This window comes from Microcaecilia unicolor, chromosome 7 (assembly GCF_901765095.1).
Source record: "Microcaecilia unicolor chromosome 7, aMicUni1.1, whole genome shotgun sequence".
NCBI lineage: Eukaryota > Metazoa > Chordata > Amphibia > Gymnophiona > Siphonopidae > Microcaecilia > Microcaecilia unicolor.
This window is the reverse complement of record NC_044037.1, coordinates 11,350,634-11,367,070: the sequence shown is the minus strand read 5'-3', so window position 1 is coordinate 11,367,070 and position 16,437 is coordinate 11,350,634. Positions and strand designations below refer to the sequence as shown.

Sequence of the window (16,437 nt, the reverse complement as noted above, 5' to 3'; positions counted from 1 at the left end):
CTGGTACTCTGAACCTGTGAGTGGAAGAAAGGGAAACCCACCATTTTGTGACGGTTTGAAGTATGCATGTCTAACTTTGCTACTAACCATGACTCTCTTACTCAACACCCTCAGTTATCACCCCTACCACTGCAATTTCCCCACCCCTAGTTGTCTGTTCGTCTGTCCAATTTAGATTGTAAGCTCTGTTGAGCAGGGACTGTCTTTTCATGTTAATTTGTACAGCGCTGCGTAAGTCTAGTAGCGCTATAGAAATGTTTAATAGTAGTAGTAGTAGTATGAGCCAAGTATAGGACAGTCAAGCCATTGTGACATCACTGATGAGGTTGGCTCTTAGGCATTGGTGGACTGAGGCATTATGACATCACAATGTCAGCTCTGGTTAAATCACCCCAGCTCCTCAGTACCTTTCCGCTCTCATCTCTCCCTACACTCCTCCCCGTGAACTCTGTTCGCTGGGTAAATGTCTCCTGTCGTCCCCCTTCTCCCCCACTGCTAACTCCCGGCTCCGTTCCTTCTATCTCTCTGCTCCCTATGCTTGGAATAGACTCCTTGAGCCGGTACGTCAGGCTCAGTCTCTGGCTGTCTTCAAGTCTAGGCTTAAAGCCCACCTCTTTGCTACTGCTTTCGACTCCTAACCATGACTCTCTTACTCAACACCCTCACTTATCACCCCTACCACTGCAATTTCCCCACCCCTAGCTGTCTGTTCGTCTGTCCAATTTAGATTGTAAGCTTTGTTGAGCAGGGACTGTCTTTTCATGTTCATTTGTACAGCGCTGCGTAAGTCTAGTAGCGCTATAGAAATGTTTTAGTAGTAGTAATATGAGCCAAGTATAGGACAGTCAAGCCATTGTGACATCACTGATGAGGTTGGCTCTTAGGCATTGGTGGACTGAGGCATTATGACATCACAATGTCAGCTCTGGTTAAATCACCGCAGCTCCTCAGTACCTTTCCGCTCTCATCTCTCCCTACACTCCTCCCCGTGAACTCCGTTCGCTGGGTAAATGTCTCCTGTCGTCCCCCTTCTCCCCCACTGCTAACTCCCGGCTCCGTTCCTTCTATCTCGCTGCTCCCTATGCCTGGAATAGACTCCCTGAGCCGTAAGTACGTCAGGCTCAGTCTCTGGCTGTCCAAGTCTAGGCTTAAAGCCCACCTCTTTGCTACTGCTTTCGACTCCTAACCATGACTCTTACTCAACACCCTCACTTATCACCCCTACCACTGCAATTTCCCCACCCCTAGCTGTCTATTTCGTCTGTCCAATTTAGATTGTAAGGTCTGTTGAGCAGGGACTGTCTTCTCATGTTCATTTGTACAGCGCTGCGTAAGTCTAGTAGTGCTATAGAAATGTTTAATAGTAGTAAGGGTGAAGAAGAAGAAGACAGCCAAGGGGTGGAGAAAAGTACCACAGGAGCCATGTGGTATAAAGTGTTTTGTCAGAACGTGTGTCTGCAAGTGCCTGTGTCAGGTGTCAACCAGGGGCGTATCTGGAATCCGGCGGTAGGGGGGGCCAGAGCCAGAGAGGGGGGGCACATTTTTGCCTCCCTCCCCCCCCCCCCCCCCCCGCCGCCGCCTCTCTCCACCCCCTCCCCGCCGTCAACCCTCCCCCGCTGCTTACTTTTGCTGGCGCCGAGGTCCCGACCCGCAGTCTCCGTTTTTCGTCTTCCTCCGTGGCCATGCTTCCAGGAAGTAACGCTGCAGTGCTGATTCGTTGACCCCAGTTCGACGTCTGACGTCAGACGCCGAACTGGATTCAACGAATCAGCACTGCAGCGTTACTTCCTGGAAGCATGGCCACGGAGGAAGACGAAAAACGGAGATTGCGGGTCGGACCTCGGCGCCAGCAAAAGTAAGCAGCGGGGGAGGGTTGACGGCGGGGAGGGGGGGCCAGGGCGAAATCTGCGGGGGCCCAGGCCCCTGTGGCCCCACGCAGATACGCCCCTGGTGTCAACCAAATTGTCTTGGTAGCAGGGCTCTAACACCAACCACTTTAGAGAAACTCCACCTCTAGTTAGAATGTCGCTACCCTCTGTATAAAGACTCCACCAATGCATTTAAATAAACATCAAAACGAGGGTTTCAAACATTCCAAATCAAGACTCAAAGAGAAGGTCTTCACACCACCAGGAAATCAATTCATTGTGGCCAGGTAGGAGCTACTTTCTACACATATACTTTTGACTGGTCCAGAGAAGATCCCACACCTGAACATCTGTGGGTCAGTCAAAAGCGGTGGGGGTCTCCTCGAGTATCGCGTTCAGTTCTGGTCGCTGTATCTGAAAAAAGATATAGCGGAATTAGAAAAGGTTCAAAGAAGAGCGACCAAAATGATAAAGGGGATGGAACTCCTCTCATAAAGAGGTTAGGGCTCTTCAGCTTGGAACAGAGAAGGATGGGGGGGTGGGGATATGATTGCGGCTACAAAATCCTCAGATGAGTAGAATGGGTAAAAGTGAATTGTTTTTCACTCTTTCAAGAAGTACAAAGACTAGGGGACACAATGTAGCTTCATAGAAATACTTTTAAAACAAATAGGAGGAAATATTTTTTTCACTCAATGAATTTGATACACCATTGTTGAAAGATTTACACTGGCTACCAGTCAGTGCTCGAATAGAGTTTAAGACCCAATCAAAAAAAAAAAAAAAAAAAAAAAAAAAAAAAAAAAGAGTACAGGCTGACCGAAGGACAATCCAGCACTGGAGATGGTACTTAAAAGACACTTTTATTTGCTGCTTGGACAAAAGGGCCCGACATGGTCCGTGTTTCAGCTTCACCAAATGCCTGCCTCACGGGTCACAACAGTGTTCTAAAAAAACGTGTGTCATACATATGTACTATATGTATAGAAAAATACATACTTCATGTAACAACAAAAAACATATATAAACCCTCCATGGTTTATGCCGAAACTCCCACACTCAATTATTATCTGTTCCTTGGTTTAGGTCTTCATCTTGTTTAGATTCTCCTACTGTTAAGGATGTTTTGCTCAAGCACTTTCATGATAGTTCGTTTCATTATCAATCCAGTAGGATGTGGAATTTGAATCCAGCATCAATATGGACAACGTTTAACTAATCTGTTATTTTGAAAATTATTGATGATATATTCGTTCAACAAATATTTCGGTATGGAATTGTGATTTCTTTCTCAAGTATTTTTTTATGTCTTTTTAGGGATATAATTTTTGTGACCCGTTTTGATTCTCTAGTAGAAATAGGCAGGATACAAATGCTGGAATGGAATGGTCAGCGTGTCTGGGTTCAAAAAAAGGTTTGGACAAGTTCCTGGAGGAAAAGTCCACCGTCTGTTATTGAGATGAACATGGGGAAGCCACTGCTTGCCCTGGGATTGGTAGCATGGAATGTTGCTACTATCTGGGTTTCTGCCAAGTACTTGTGAGCTGGATTGGCCACTATTGGAAACAGAATATTGGGCTAGATGGACCAATGGTCTGACCCAGTATGGCCATTCTTATGTTCTCCTTCCCACACAGGTTGGTAAGTCCACAAAGTTTTTCAGCTAGGAGTGGCCTAATGGTTAGTGCAGCAGACTTTGATCCTGGGGAACTGGGTTCAATTCCTACTGCAGTTCCTTGTGACTCTGGGCAAATCACTTAACCCTCCGTTGTCCCAGGTACAAAATATATACCAGTATATAATACGTAAACTGCTTTGACTGTAATCACAGATAGGTAGTATATCAAGTCCCATTCTACTACTACTACTACTATTTAGCATTTCTATAGCGCTACAAGGCGTACGCAGCGCTGCACAAACATAGAAGAAAGACAGTCCCTGCTCAAAGAGCTATGTAATAAAAGTGAGCCAAGTATAGGACAATCAAGCCATTGTGACATCACTGATGAGGTTGGCTCTTATTGGTGGCTGAGGCATTATGACATCACAATATCAGCTCTGGTTACAAGAGACTACTACTACTACTATTTAGCATTTCTATAGCGCTATAAGGCGTACGCAGCGCTGCACAAACATAGAAGAAAGACAGTCCCTGCTCAAAGAGCTTACAATCTCCCTTATTTCCCTTTTAGGTTGGATCCAGCACTCCACTGGCTTGTTCTGAACCTTCCCCACCCTCAAATAATATCAAACAGCATTAGAAACTCACTAGCCTTCTTCTCTCTGAACCCCTAGGACTTGATAGTATCCTGTAGCATCTTTAATAACTGAACCAACATGAAGCTTGAGTAAAGAGAACTTCGTAAATAAGCTTTGAATTAAAAAAAAAAATAGACACACCAGTTCCATCTGAAGGACCGAACATTTTATTGGTTTATTCTTTACCCAAATGTTTTCCCACTCTTTTACCAGTTAACGCAGACCCTTCACCAGACAAGCAAGGAGATGTGCAAGGGAGACAGTGATCAGGGTAAAGAGGAAGGAAGCTGGGCCATCTACTGACATTGCTTCCTGGCTTCCTACTGAAGGAACCAGTGGCCTAGTGGTTAGGGTGGTGGACTTTGGTCCTGGGGAACTGAAGAACTGAGTTCGATTCCCGGCACAGGCAGCTCTTTGTGACTCTGGGCAAGTCACTTAACCCTCCATTGCCCCATGTAAGCCACATTGAGCCTGCCATGAGTGGGAAAGCGCAGGGTACAAATGTAACAAAAATAAAATAGATACTATTGGAGATTCTACATGGAATGTTGCTACTATTGGAGATTCTACATGGAATGTTGCTATTCCACTAGCAACATTCCATGTAGAAGGCTGCGCAGGCTTCTGTTTCTGTGAGTCTGACGTCCTGCACGTACGTGCAGGACGTCAGACTCACAGAAGCAGAAGCCTGCGCGGCCACATTGCTGATCTACAAGGGCCGACTTCTACATGGAATGTTGCTAGTGGGACTCTGGGCAAGTCACTTAACCCTCCATTGCCCCATGTAAGCCGCATTGAGCCTGCCAAGAGTGGGAAAGCGCGGGGTACAAATGTAACAAAAATAAAAAAAACCCATGTGGCATGCATTCCCAAACCAAGTGAAGGTGTCAGCCACCTAATTAAAAAGAAAAAAAGCAGGACCCATGACAATCATGGGTTGATGTCTTATTCAAAATTTGCTTTCAAAGAAATGCAGCACAGTAGTTGGGTTAAGATTATATTTGATAGTTAAATGCTTAGATGTAAGAGTTTGGGATTAGTAGCATTCCTTTCTCAGAGGGTTTTTTTTTTTAAATCTTTTAAGGATCCCTACTCTAAGGTTTGCGTGTAACAAAAGGGCCAATTGGCTCCGACCTCATGAAGCAAGTGTCACTCCCAAAACTTTGTCAGAAGCACTTTCTGTTCTGGTTTATTGACTTTCAGTCACACAAGTTTACACAAATGCCTACCGGACTAACACTAGGGATGTGCATTTCGTAGAAATACCGTGGGGAAAAGTCATGTCATTTTCTGTCCAAAACAGTTTACCTGAAACTTTAGGTTTTTGTGTATCCGAAATCTTTCAAAAGAAGGCACATTACACTACCAATAATATCATTCCCATAATGAAAATCAAAGAAAAAGATGTGGAAAAAAATGGAAGTTCCAGTAAACAACAGGAGAAAAACACAAAATGAAAAACCTGGGCTGTACCTGTATTTCTGAGGACCAGCTCCAGGGAGACCCACTGACTCTCAGAGCAATAATATCAGAAATGCTAAATAGTAGTAGTACCGCCAGGGTCGCTTTACTCATACTACCCCTCTCCTCAAGACCCTTCACTGGCTCCCTATCCGTTTTCGCATCCTGTTCAAACTTCTTCTACTAACCTATAAATGTATTCACTCTGCTGCTCCCCAGTATCTCTCCACACTCGTCCTTCCCTACACCCCTTCCCGTGCACTCCGCTCCATGGATAAATCCTTCTTATCTGTTCCCTTCTCCACTACTGCCAACTCCAGACTTCGCGCCTTCTGTCTCGCTGCACCCTACGCCTGGAATAAACTTCCTGAGCCCCTACGTCTTGCCCCATCCTTGGCCACCTTTAAATCTAGACTGAAAACCCACCTCTTTAACATTGCTTTTGACTCGTAACCACTTGTAACCACTCGCCTCCACCTACCCTCCTCTCTTCCTTCCCGTCCACATTAATTGATTTGATTTGCTTACTTTATTTATTTTTTGTCTATTAGATTGTAAGCTCTTTGAGCAGGGACTGTATTTCTTCTATGTTTGTGTAGCGCTGCGTATGCCTTGTAGCGCTATAGAAATGCTAAATAGTAGTAGTAGTAGTAGCAACACCTCCTCCTGAATTCCTTCAGGCAATCACTGGGTTAACGCACTCACGCCATGTAAACACAACCAGGCTCAATTTCAAAGCACATCAGTTACTAAGTAAATTCGTATGTCTATGGGCCAGATGCACTAAACTTAAGGAGCCAGCAACGTGGTTTTAAAACCCGTTCTAGCCAGTCTAGCGAGCAAGTAGTAAAACAAGACATACACAAAAGGGTTCTCCGAGCCGTCACGGTCGCAGCTAATGAAAACGGAATGCAAATGATCTACAGGTTATTATAATGAGCTAATTAGTATTATAATGCACATGCAAGGCAGATGCTCAGTCGTTTTCCGACCCCATGCACTGTGGAAAACCTAACGGGAGGTCTGCACCTCTCGTTGGGGCTGCGCGGGACCCATGCAGAGAAGGACACCCATCGCAAAAATCGGAAGGAAAAAAACGTCCAAGTGCACGTCAGGGACATCCTCTCAAGTGCCTAACACTTGGACGTCCGTCACTCAAAAAAAAAAAAAGGACGTCCCTGACGAGCACTTGGATGTTTTTCCCTTCAGATTTTGTGATGGGCGTCCTTCTCTTGGACATGTTTTTCTTACGTGCCGTAAATGACCACGCCGGAGAGAATCGGGGATCGGGACGTGCAAGGACGTCCAAATCAAAACTATTTGGACGTCCCTTTCGATTATGCCCCTCCAGGTCTCTCTCAGCCAATCATGATTTATTTTGTTTGTACCCCGCGCTTTCCCACTCATGGCAGGCTCAATGCGGCTTACATGGGGCAATGGAGGGTTAAGTGACTTGCCCAGAGTCACAAGGAGCTGCCTGTGCCTGAAGTGGGAATCGAACTCAGTTCCTCATAGCGCGTTTAGTTTTGATTTGGACGTCCTCGCACATCCCGATCTCCGATTCTCTCCAGCGTGGTCATTTCTGGCACGTAAGAAAAACACGTCCAAGAGAAGGACGCCCATCACAAAATCTGAAGGGAAAAACGTCCAAGTGCTCATCAGGGACGTCCTTTTTTTTTTTTTTTTTTAGTGAAGGACGTGTATGAAGCCATCTTTGGCATGCGCAGAGCAGTCAGCATAATGCTTGGCTGCTCTGCGCATGCTCAGCTGGCTGACTGGCTTCCCCTTCCTTATGAAGGAAATCGCGTGCAAATGAACTAACAGCGAGTAGCTCATTTGCATGCGATTTCCTTCATGCATGCCCGTTTTTTACCGATTCGCTAAGGGGTTGGTAAGGGAAGGGCTCTTTCCATGGAGTTAGTGCATCTGGCTGTACCAATGGGGGAGGGGGAGCGAACATCGCTGGAGGAAGGCTTCTGCTGGCGAGTCTTGAGGACCCCCCCCCCCCCCCCAAAAAAAAAAAAAAAAAATTAAGGTCTGGCTATGCGCCTGCAATAAATCCTTAAGTCCTTAAATACAGGGTGGTTGTCCTGTTTGAAACACGATTCCCTCTTTATTGGTATCATTCCTATATTTTTGCCGATCTCCCTTGTTTCTTACACTATTCATCACGTATCTAAGTTTTAAATAAGTGCACTTAATACACATCGTCAGGTTAATAAAACGATGCTTCTTTAAAGAGATGTTAATCTGTCGCACGCTATTAGCCACTTAACTAGTCGTTACATTAATTGCAATCGTAGTTGAACCACATTATTTAATAAACACATGAACGCACCTTACTTATATTTTGTTAGGGGAGGAGACCACTGGGTTTACAGAAGAAAAAGCGACCTATCTTGGCTTACTTAAGATAAAGGTATTCCTGTTAAATGTTATTGTGTGTATTGCAGAGTCCAGGCAGCTGCTGGGGGAAAATCTGCATCAGCAACAGGGTTGCCAGCCCACATCTGCCGAAGGTAACAAGTGCACGAAAGGCCCCGTTTCAATTAACACTGCAGTGCAACATCCAGACATAAACCTCCTTCCAGGAGCCCCACAATCCATCGAGAGAAAAAGCAGACAGAAGATCTGCATGTAGTAGCCCCTAACTAGTCACTTTGCAGAAAAAACTATCGTCGAAATTCCTGAGCACACGCAAGAGTGAACGATGTCTTTCTGCATCAATAGATCGCTGCGCTCGGATGCAGCCCGTCCGTGCATTCAACGTTACAGAAGCTCCTCGGCACCGAAGGGATGAAAAAAAAAGAGAGGAGGGAGGGGGGCTGAACCCAAACACACGCCCCCGCGGAGGTTAATTTACTCTTTCAACGAGCCCATATAATCAGCGCCCGGGAACTAGGCGATCTGTTGGTACCAAGCATTTTCCTGTGCACAGCTGCAGCTCCCCCACCAAACCCAGAAGAGAGCGAGGAGCTAAGTTATGCGGAATTACCTGATCTCTTTGATGCTTTCCAATTTGCACATGATCTCCTGCTCATCAGCCATGCTTTTCACTCCGAAATCAAACGTCCCGTGAAATGTGGCCACAACAACACCAGCAAAACAATGCGAGGGATACAATGTAGTATAGCAAAGCTGGTAGCGGCTGGGGGAGGGGGAGGGCGGCAGTGGGCTGCTGGGACTTGTAGTACGGAGCTGTCTTTAAACCGCCTTGCTTCTTATAGCCGTCCGCGGCCAGGGAAAACTACGATTCCCAGAATGCCGCGGGACCCGCCCCTTCCTGTGCGCCGCCAGCCGGCTGCTGCCTTTGTTACGCAGGGGGGAATCAATTGGCCACAGCTCATTTATGTCCGAGACGGGGAAGGGACCGTGTCGTGTTTGATTTGCTCAATTAGTGCTGAGAATCAAGGGGAGCGGGCGGCAGAGCAGGTTACAGCCCTGGGGGGGGGGGAGGGTGCTGCTGGCTGTGCATTGATCGATGTCCTGTTAACAGCAGCAGAGAGAGGGGAAGCCATATGTGCTTTCCTTTTGTTTTCTGCCCCAGTGTTTCTTTCCTCTTGTTCCTTGATGTCATTGGGACCAGCTTTTGGTGACTCCGGACGACTTGTTCAGTACTGGTTCTTTAATTTCTGTCATTCCCCGGGTCATTGCTGCAGCAATCTTAGGCAGACCTAGCCCTGCAACTTTAAAGTTGGCTTCTGAGATACTTTACAGGTGCTTAAAGTTGTGCTGCGTGAATAAAACTCTTTTGACAGATTCAACCAGCAGGGAAACAGAGAAAGGGATCAGCAATGCCTTTCTCTCTCTTTAGCACCCCCGTGCGTCCAGACTGACTAATACACCAGAGATGGTTTCATTATTTGGATAGGTGTGTTGGTGAAAAAGGCACAGCCACCAAGAGAGTGAGCCCCCGCCGCCGCCCCCCCTCCGAATCATCGTCATTGCCACCGCCGTCACCCACCCACCTGCCTGCCCAAAGTACCTTGGCTGGCCCCGCCAGCTGCAGGCAGCGTGGCTCCTTCCAGTGCTCAACATTGTCTGCCCCTGCGGCTGCTTTCCTCAGGTCGTACATGCTCAGTCTCAAAACTGAGTATGCACAGCCTGAGGGCCCAGCAGCTGCTAGGCAGGCAAAGCAAGGGGGGGGGCCTGGGGCCCGGTGCCGGAGTTTTCTCTCTCCTGCTTCTGTCAGGACGCAATCACCCAGGTCTGGTCAGGAGCAGGAGAGAGAGATCCCAGTGCTGGTCCCCCCTTGGAGGCCCAGGCCTGGGGAATTTTGCCCACTGTCATTAAAGAGGACATTTGGTAACCCTAACCTGGATAAGCGGGAGGTGGTGGAGATGAAAACGGTAATGGAATTAAAAAATGCGTGGGATAAACATAAAGGAATCCTGTTCAGAAGGAAGGGATCCTCAGAAGCTTAGCGGAGATTGGGTGGCAGAGCCGGTGGTGGGAGGCGGGGCTAGTGCTGGGCAGACTTCTAAGGTCTGTGCCCTGAAAATGGCAGATGCAAATCAAGGTCAGGTATACACAAAAAGTAGCACATATGAGTTTATCTTGTTGGGCAGACTGGATGGACCGTGCAGGTCTTTTTCTGCCATCATCTACTATGTTAAGTAAGTAGTCTTTAGGAAGCACCCATAGGGCAGACTGCAGCTGTATTTCACATTGTCTGTGCCTCTTGTTTGATCTCACAAGAAGGGTACAGGGCTTCAATGACTCCTGTCTGTTTTGCATTATTTCACCCTTGCACTTGAGTAAGAAACTCCAGACTGCAGGAAACACAGGGCAACAAGGTGAGCATTAAAGAAACAGAACCCAGGCCACATTTCCTGGTCAGTAGAAAGCTGCACCAGAGGCATTGTAAATCAAACACAAGTGCCATACAGGGAGGTTTCCTCAAGGTGGGTGGCAAGGAAACACCAGCTGTGAAAATGAGTACTTTGTGGCAAAAAAAAAAAAAAAGCCTAACTACTTTTACAAAAGCTGAAGGGGCAAACAGCAAGGCCCTTTTCAAATGCAGATTTCAGGTTCTTCCTGTGGGCTGTTAGCTCTAATTCCAGCACATAAATCAAGGAAGCACACAAGCCCCTCCAGGCCAAAAAAAGTGCCTTAGAAATAGGAAATATATATCCAGGTTTTCATCTATTGACGATTTCACAAAAATAATAAAACTCAACACCAGAAAGAAAACTCACGGGGGCCAAAGGGGAAAGAGACATGGGAAGAGCCTGCTCAACATACCAGTTGCACTGCCAAATTTCCAACCCCAAAATATCATGGCATGCTTTATACACTAAGCATGCAAATTATTGCCAGGTTAAAAATGCAGCAGTAATCCATAAGTAATTTCGAAATGTCACTCCTCCTGTCAGTACCTGAGTGGCAATTGGCTCAGGCACTGACAGGAAGGGTGACATTTAAAAAATAAAACAGTCATCAGCAGTCTGCATGGGTCCTATCTCCCTTATATGTAGGGTTACCATATGTCTGGTTTTACCCGGACATGTCCTGTTTTTGAGGACATGGGCGGGTTTTGCCAGTCTGCCCGTTTGTTCGGATTTCAGGACAAACGGGCAGGCTGGTGGGTGAGCCTAAAACGGTAACGGAATTCAAACATGCGTGGGATATGCATAAAGGAATCCTGTGCAGTAGGAATGGATCCTCAGAAGCTTAGCCAAAATTGGGTGGCGGAGCAGGTGGGGGAAGAGAGGTTGGTGGTTGGGAGGCGAGGATAGTGGAGGGCAGACTTATATGGTCTGTGCCAGAGCCGGTGATGGGAGGCAGTAGGGAGGCGGGAAATACTGCTGGGCAGACTTGTACGGTCTGTGCCCTGAAAAAGGCAGGTACAAATCAAGGTAAGGTATACATATGAGTTTATCTTGTTGGGCAGACTGGATGGACCGTGCAGGTCTTTTTCTGCCGTCATCTACTATGTTACTATGTTACTTACCTTACTCTACTGCCTTGGTGGTCTAGTGACCTACTTTGGGGCAGGAAAGAGGCCCCTCTTTCCTGCCCGTAGCACTGCCCTGCATTCTGTCGGTCCCTCCCGGTGCCAATTCAAAATGCAGAAGTCTCGCGAGGCCCCTTCAACTCTCGGCGGCCATTTTGAATCAGCACCCGGAGGGACCGTCAGCATTACAAGGGGAAGAGAGAGAATGCAGGGCAGTGCTGCGGGCAGAAAAGGTCTTTCCTGCCCCAAAGAGGTCACTAGACCACCAGGGCAGTAGAGTAAGGGGAGGGGATAGGATAGGACACCCTTAGGGAGGGTGTGGGTGGGTGGGGTGAAAGGGGTGGGGCGATACATGCCAGGGGGTGGGGTGTGCCATGGTTGGGGGATGTGTCCTCTTTTTAGGGGGACCAAATATGGTAACCCTACTTATATGGCAGACTGACCCTGCTCAGCACAACCTAGGATGCACCATGCAGGGCCGGGCACTGCCATTTTTCAAGATGGTGGCACTGGTGTCAGGAGTGAGTGAGCATTGCTTCTGCCTTTCCTTAAGGTATGACTTGGTGGGGCCTGGGGGAGGGGCTGCCACTAGACACCAGGGAATTTAATTTTTAAGTTGATGGCGGAGGGAGGGAGGGGCCCACTAGATGCCAGAGAATTGTTTTTTTAAGTTGGAGGAAGGGTGGGCAGGTTGGGGAGGGAGGGCTACTGTTTGGGATTCTGGAAAGTTGCTATTCTTTGAGATTCTGCATGGAATCTTGTTATTCTTGGGGATTGCGGAATCTTGCTATTGTTTGGGGGTTCTACATGGAATGTTGCTACTCTTTGGGATTCTGCCAGGTTCTTGTGACCTGGATTGGCCACTGATGGAAACAGGATACTGGGCTAGATGGACCATTGGTCCGTCCCAGTATGGCTATTCTTATGCTCACATCCCTAAGATTTACATACTTACTGGTGGGGAACCTGACAGGAAGACAGCCTGGGTAGACTGGAGACCAGTTGCTCTCCATTGTACCTCATTTATAAGCTCCCTATGTTCATCTTTGAAGAAATATTTCATAATTTTTTTATGTATTTATTTATTTTTTATTTAAGTATTTATACACCGCCGTCACTGAGAGATATATCTGTGGACTAGAAGGACTGTGAGCTTCTCGTGTATCAGCGGTAGTGAGTAAATGGGGTTTTTTTTAATTATGATAGATGCATTTAATTCAGTGCTTATTGGAAAAAGGGGACCTCCAAATTATTATACTTGCCTTAGTACTCACTCAGATTACTGTAACTCTCTGTTTAGGGGGTCTCTGCCAAATGGAGCTTAAGCGGCTTCAAGTAGTGGAGAATACCACCTTGAAACCTCTCTGGGGCAAGGAAATATGACCACGCGAACCCCTATTCCGGGCCGAGCATTGGTTACTGGTTTACGCTTCACATAACATTTAAGATTTTGGTTTTGGTGTACAAAGTTCTGCAGATCGGTTCTCCTTCATTCCTGTCTCAGTTTTGGATTCCCTGTACTCCCTCGCGGACTATTTGGTCTACTCAGCAATGTCAGTTGCTGGTCCCATCTTTTCGCCAAGTTTTGCTGGTCACTTTTCAAAACTTCATGTTTAGTGTGGTAGGCGCTACGCTCTGGAACCAGCTTCCAGTTTTGTTTTGTTTTTACTATGGAAACCTCCCTGCCCTGTTTTAAGAAGTTACTGAAGACACTTTTTTTTTTTTTCAAGAAGGCTTTGACGTTGATCTTTAATGGATTCTGCGTTAGATTATATGGTTGGCCTGCTCGGCATACGCAGGCTTATGTGCTGGAGCTTGGAGACTTGGCAGCTCAATGGCATCTTTCTTGTATAAAATTGGAGTTCGTTTCAAACATACGTGTCCCGTGTCTTATACTGTGTATTGTGCACCGCTTTGATGGATTTCTCTAAGCGGTTAATCAAATAAAATAAACCTGAACCTTCTGCAGGCCCAACACAGCTCTTGTTGCTATGGGAACCGTGAGACCTGAGTGCGGATGGAAGGGACGAGTAAGAGATCTGCAGCTTAATCAGGTCAATGTAGTAAAGGTGAAGCAGCCACACGGTTGAAAGGATCGTTAATGGTTTTCATACAATTAATAATTCGATTATTATTATAACAGCAAGTCTGCTTTGGAATTCTATAGGCAAAGTCAGGGGCTACAAGACATCAGTTCCGAAAGGCAGCGTCATCTTCTAACTGCTAATTGTATGGTGTACCTACCGACTATGTATTTATGTACAAGAGAGAGTCACTGTTGTTCACTGAAAAAAAAAATAGAAAATGGCTTTTTTGTTGGGAAGTGATTTATATCAGACACAGTTAAGTGCAATGTAGAGTCCAAGTTCCAATGAAACATGCAGGTCTAGGTGTGTAGTCTTTTTCTATTTCTATGCGAAGAAATGCAAAGTGATGCACTTAGGGAGTAGAAACCCAAGAGAGACTTATGTGTTAGGCGGTGAGAGTCTGATAGGTACTGAGGGGGAGAGGGATCTTGGGGTGATAGTATCCGAGGATCTGAAGGCGACGAAACAGTGTGACAAGGCGGTGGCCGTAGCGAGAAGGTTGCTAGGCTGTATAGAGAGAGGTGTGACCAGCAGAAGAAAGGAAGTGTTGATGCCCCTGTACAAGTCGTTGGTCAGGCCCCACCTGGAGTATTGTGTTCAGTTTTGGAGGCCGTACCTTGCGAAGGATGTTAAAAAAAATGGAAGCGGTGCAAAGAAAAGCTACGAGAATGGTACGGGATTTGCATTCCAAGACATATGAGGAGAGACTTGCTGACCTGAACATGTATACCCTGGAGGAAAGGAGGAACAGGGGTGATATGATACAGACCTTCAAATATTTGAAAGGTATTAATCCGCAAACAAATCTTTTCCGGAGATGGGAAGGCGGTAGAACGAGAGGACATGAAATGAGGTTGAAGGGGGGCAGCCTCAGGAAAGATGTCAGGAAGTATTTTTTCACGGAGAGGGTGGTGGATGCTTGGAATGCCCTCCCGCGGGAGGTGGTGGAGATAAAAACGGTAACGGAATTCAAACATGCGTGGGATAAACGTAAAGGAATCCGGTGCAGAAGGAATGGATCCTCAGAAGCTTAGCTGAAATTGGGTGGCGGAGCAGGTGGGGGAAGAGAGGTTGGTGGTTGGGAGGCGAGGATAGTGGAGGGCAGACTTATACGGTCTGTGCCAGAGCCAGTGATGGGAGGCGGGACTGGTGGTTGGGAGGCGGGAAATACTGCTTGGCAGACTTGTACGGTCTGTGCCCTGAATAAGGCAGGTACAAATCAAGGTAAGGTTTACACATATGTTTGTCTTGTTGGGCAGACTGGATGGACCGTGCAGGTCTTTTTCTGCCGTCATCTACTATGTTACTATGTTACTATGTTACTATTTAGATCATTTTGCTGGAAGACACTTTTGTCTCTGTCAATGGCATTTTTGTCTCTGTCTGTGACATTTCTGTCTCTGTCTATTTCATTTTTGTCTGTGTCTATGACACTTTTGTCTCTGTCAATGGCATTTGTGTCTCTGTCCATGACATTTGTGTCTCTGTCTATGTCATTTCTGTCTCTGTGCACCTTCACAGTTCCAAACTAGGAAGCCCCTTTTACCAAGGTGCAGTAGGGCCACCGCATGGGTAACACATGGCAAAACAGCATGACCGCTGGAGTCAACTTTTCAGATTTATTGGGGGTGCTAAGCCCAATGGAAATAACCCCTCCCTGGATACATACAAGGTATTCTCACAATACTGGGGGTGCTCATGCACCCACAGCACCCACAAAGCCAGCTCCTATAGTTGGCCGCACACAGTCACCCTACAGTTGTTTTGATTTTGCCGCGTGCCATTTCCCGTGCTAGAAAATCATTTTTATTTTCTAGCACTGGGGGTGGGGAGTAGGCAATACCGGCAGTAATCATGCAGTGCGGTCACGTTGTCGCGTGCTGCCCGATTACCGCACGAGTAGCACATGAGCCCTTACCAACTACTAAATAGGAGGCGGTAAGGGCTCTGGCAGTAATGGCTGTGTATTCGGGAATTAGCGTGTGATCATTAATGGAACAAACTGAAATTCGGCGATTTTCAAATCATGCTAAAAAGTGTCGGAGCATGCGGGAAACCCATGCACTATAAGTACCGCTGACCATTTTCCAGCACGGCTTAGGACGTAAAAAGACTTGAAGCGGTTCACAGAAAAGTGATGGTACGAAGTTTGCATCGCAGGACGTATGAGGAGAGACCTGAGGACCTGAACATGGATACCCTGGAGGAAAGGAGAGACATTCAGATATTTGATAGATATTAATTTACAAACAAACTTTTTCCAGAGACGGGAAGGTGGTGGCTTGCATTTGGACGTTTTTGACATGGATGTCTTTGGTTTCAAAAATCGCCGAAAGTCAGAAAAGTCCATGTCTAGGGACGTCCAAATTTAAGGATTTGGACGTCTCTATTTTCGAAACAAAAGATGGACGTCCATCTTTTTTTCAAAAATACAGTTTTCCCCACTCCTGGATTTGGACGTTTTGCAAAGATGTCCAAATCGGACGTTTCTTTCGAAAATGCCCCTCCATGACACCTAGATTTTCTGTGTTGGACTTGAAAGGTTCATGCAGCAATATACAATACAGAGCTGTTAACTTCCAGCCTTTGAAACAGTGCTTACATTTATAACAGGACATCTAGGGAGGGAAGACATATTTCCATATGATGTACCTATTTTATACAAGTAACATATGCACCATGGAACCTATATACAGTGGGGGAAATAAGTATTTGATCCCTTGCTGATTTTGTAAGTTTGCCCACTGACAAAGACATGAGCAGCCCATAATTGAAGGGTAGGTTATTGGTAACAGTGAGAGATAGC

The 16,437-nt window shown here is 46.5% G+C and overlaps 1 protein-coding gene across 1 annotated transcript in view; it reads right to left on the bottom strand.

Moving 5' to 3' along the window:
* Positions 1-8,763, bottom strand: part of ZC4H2 (zinc finger C4H2-type containing) — a 34,818-nt gene extending 26,055 nt beyond the window's left edge. Inside the window, exon 1 of the mRNA XM_030209487.1 lies at positions 8,584-8,763. Coding sequence (XP_030065347.1) covers positions 8,584-8,636 — 53 coding nt within the window. The 5' untranslated portion in view covers positions 8,637-8,763. The remainder of the gene's footprint in view (positions 1-8,583) is intronic.
* Between the last annotated feature and the right edge of the window lie 7,674 nt (positions 8,764-16,437).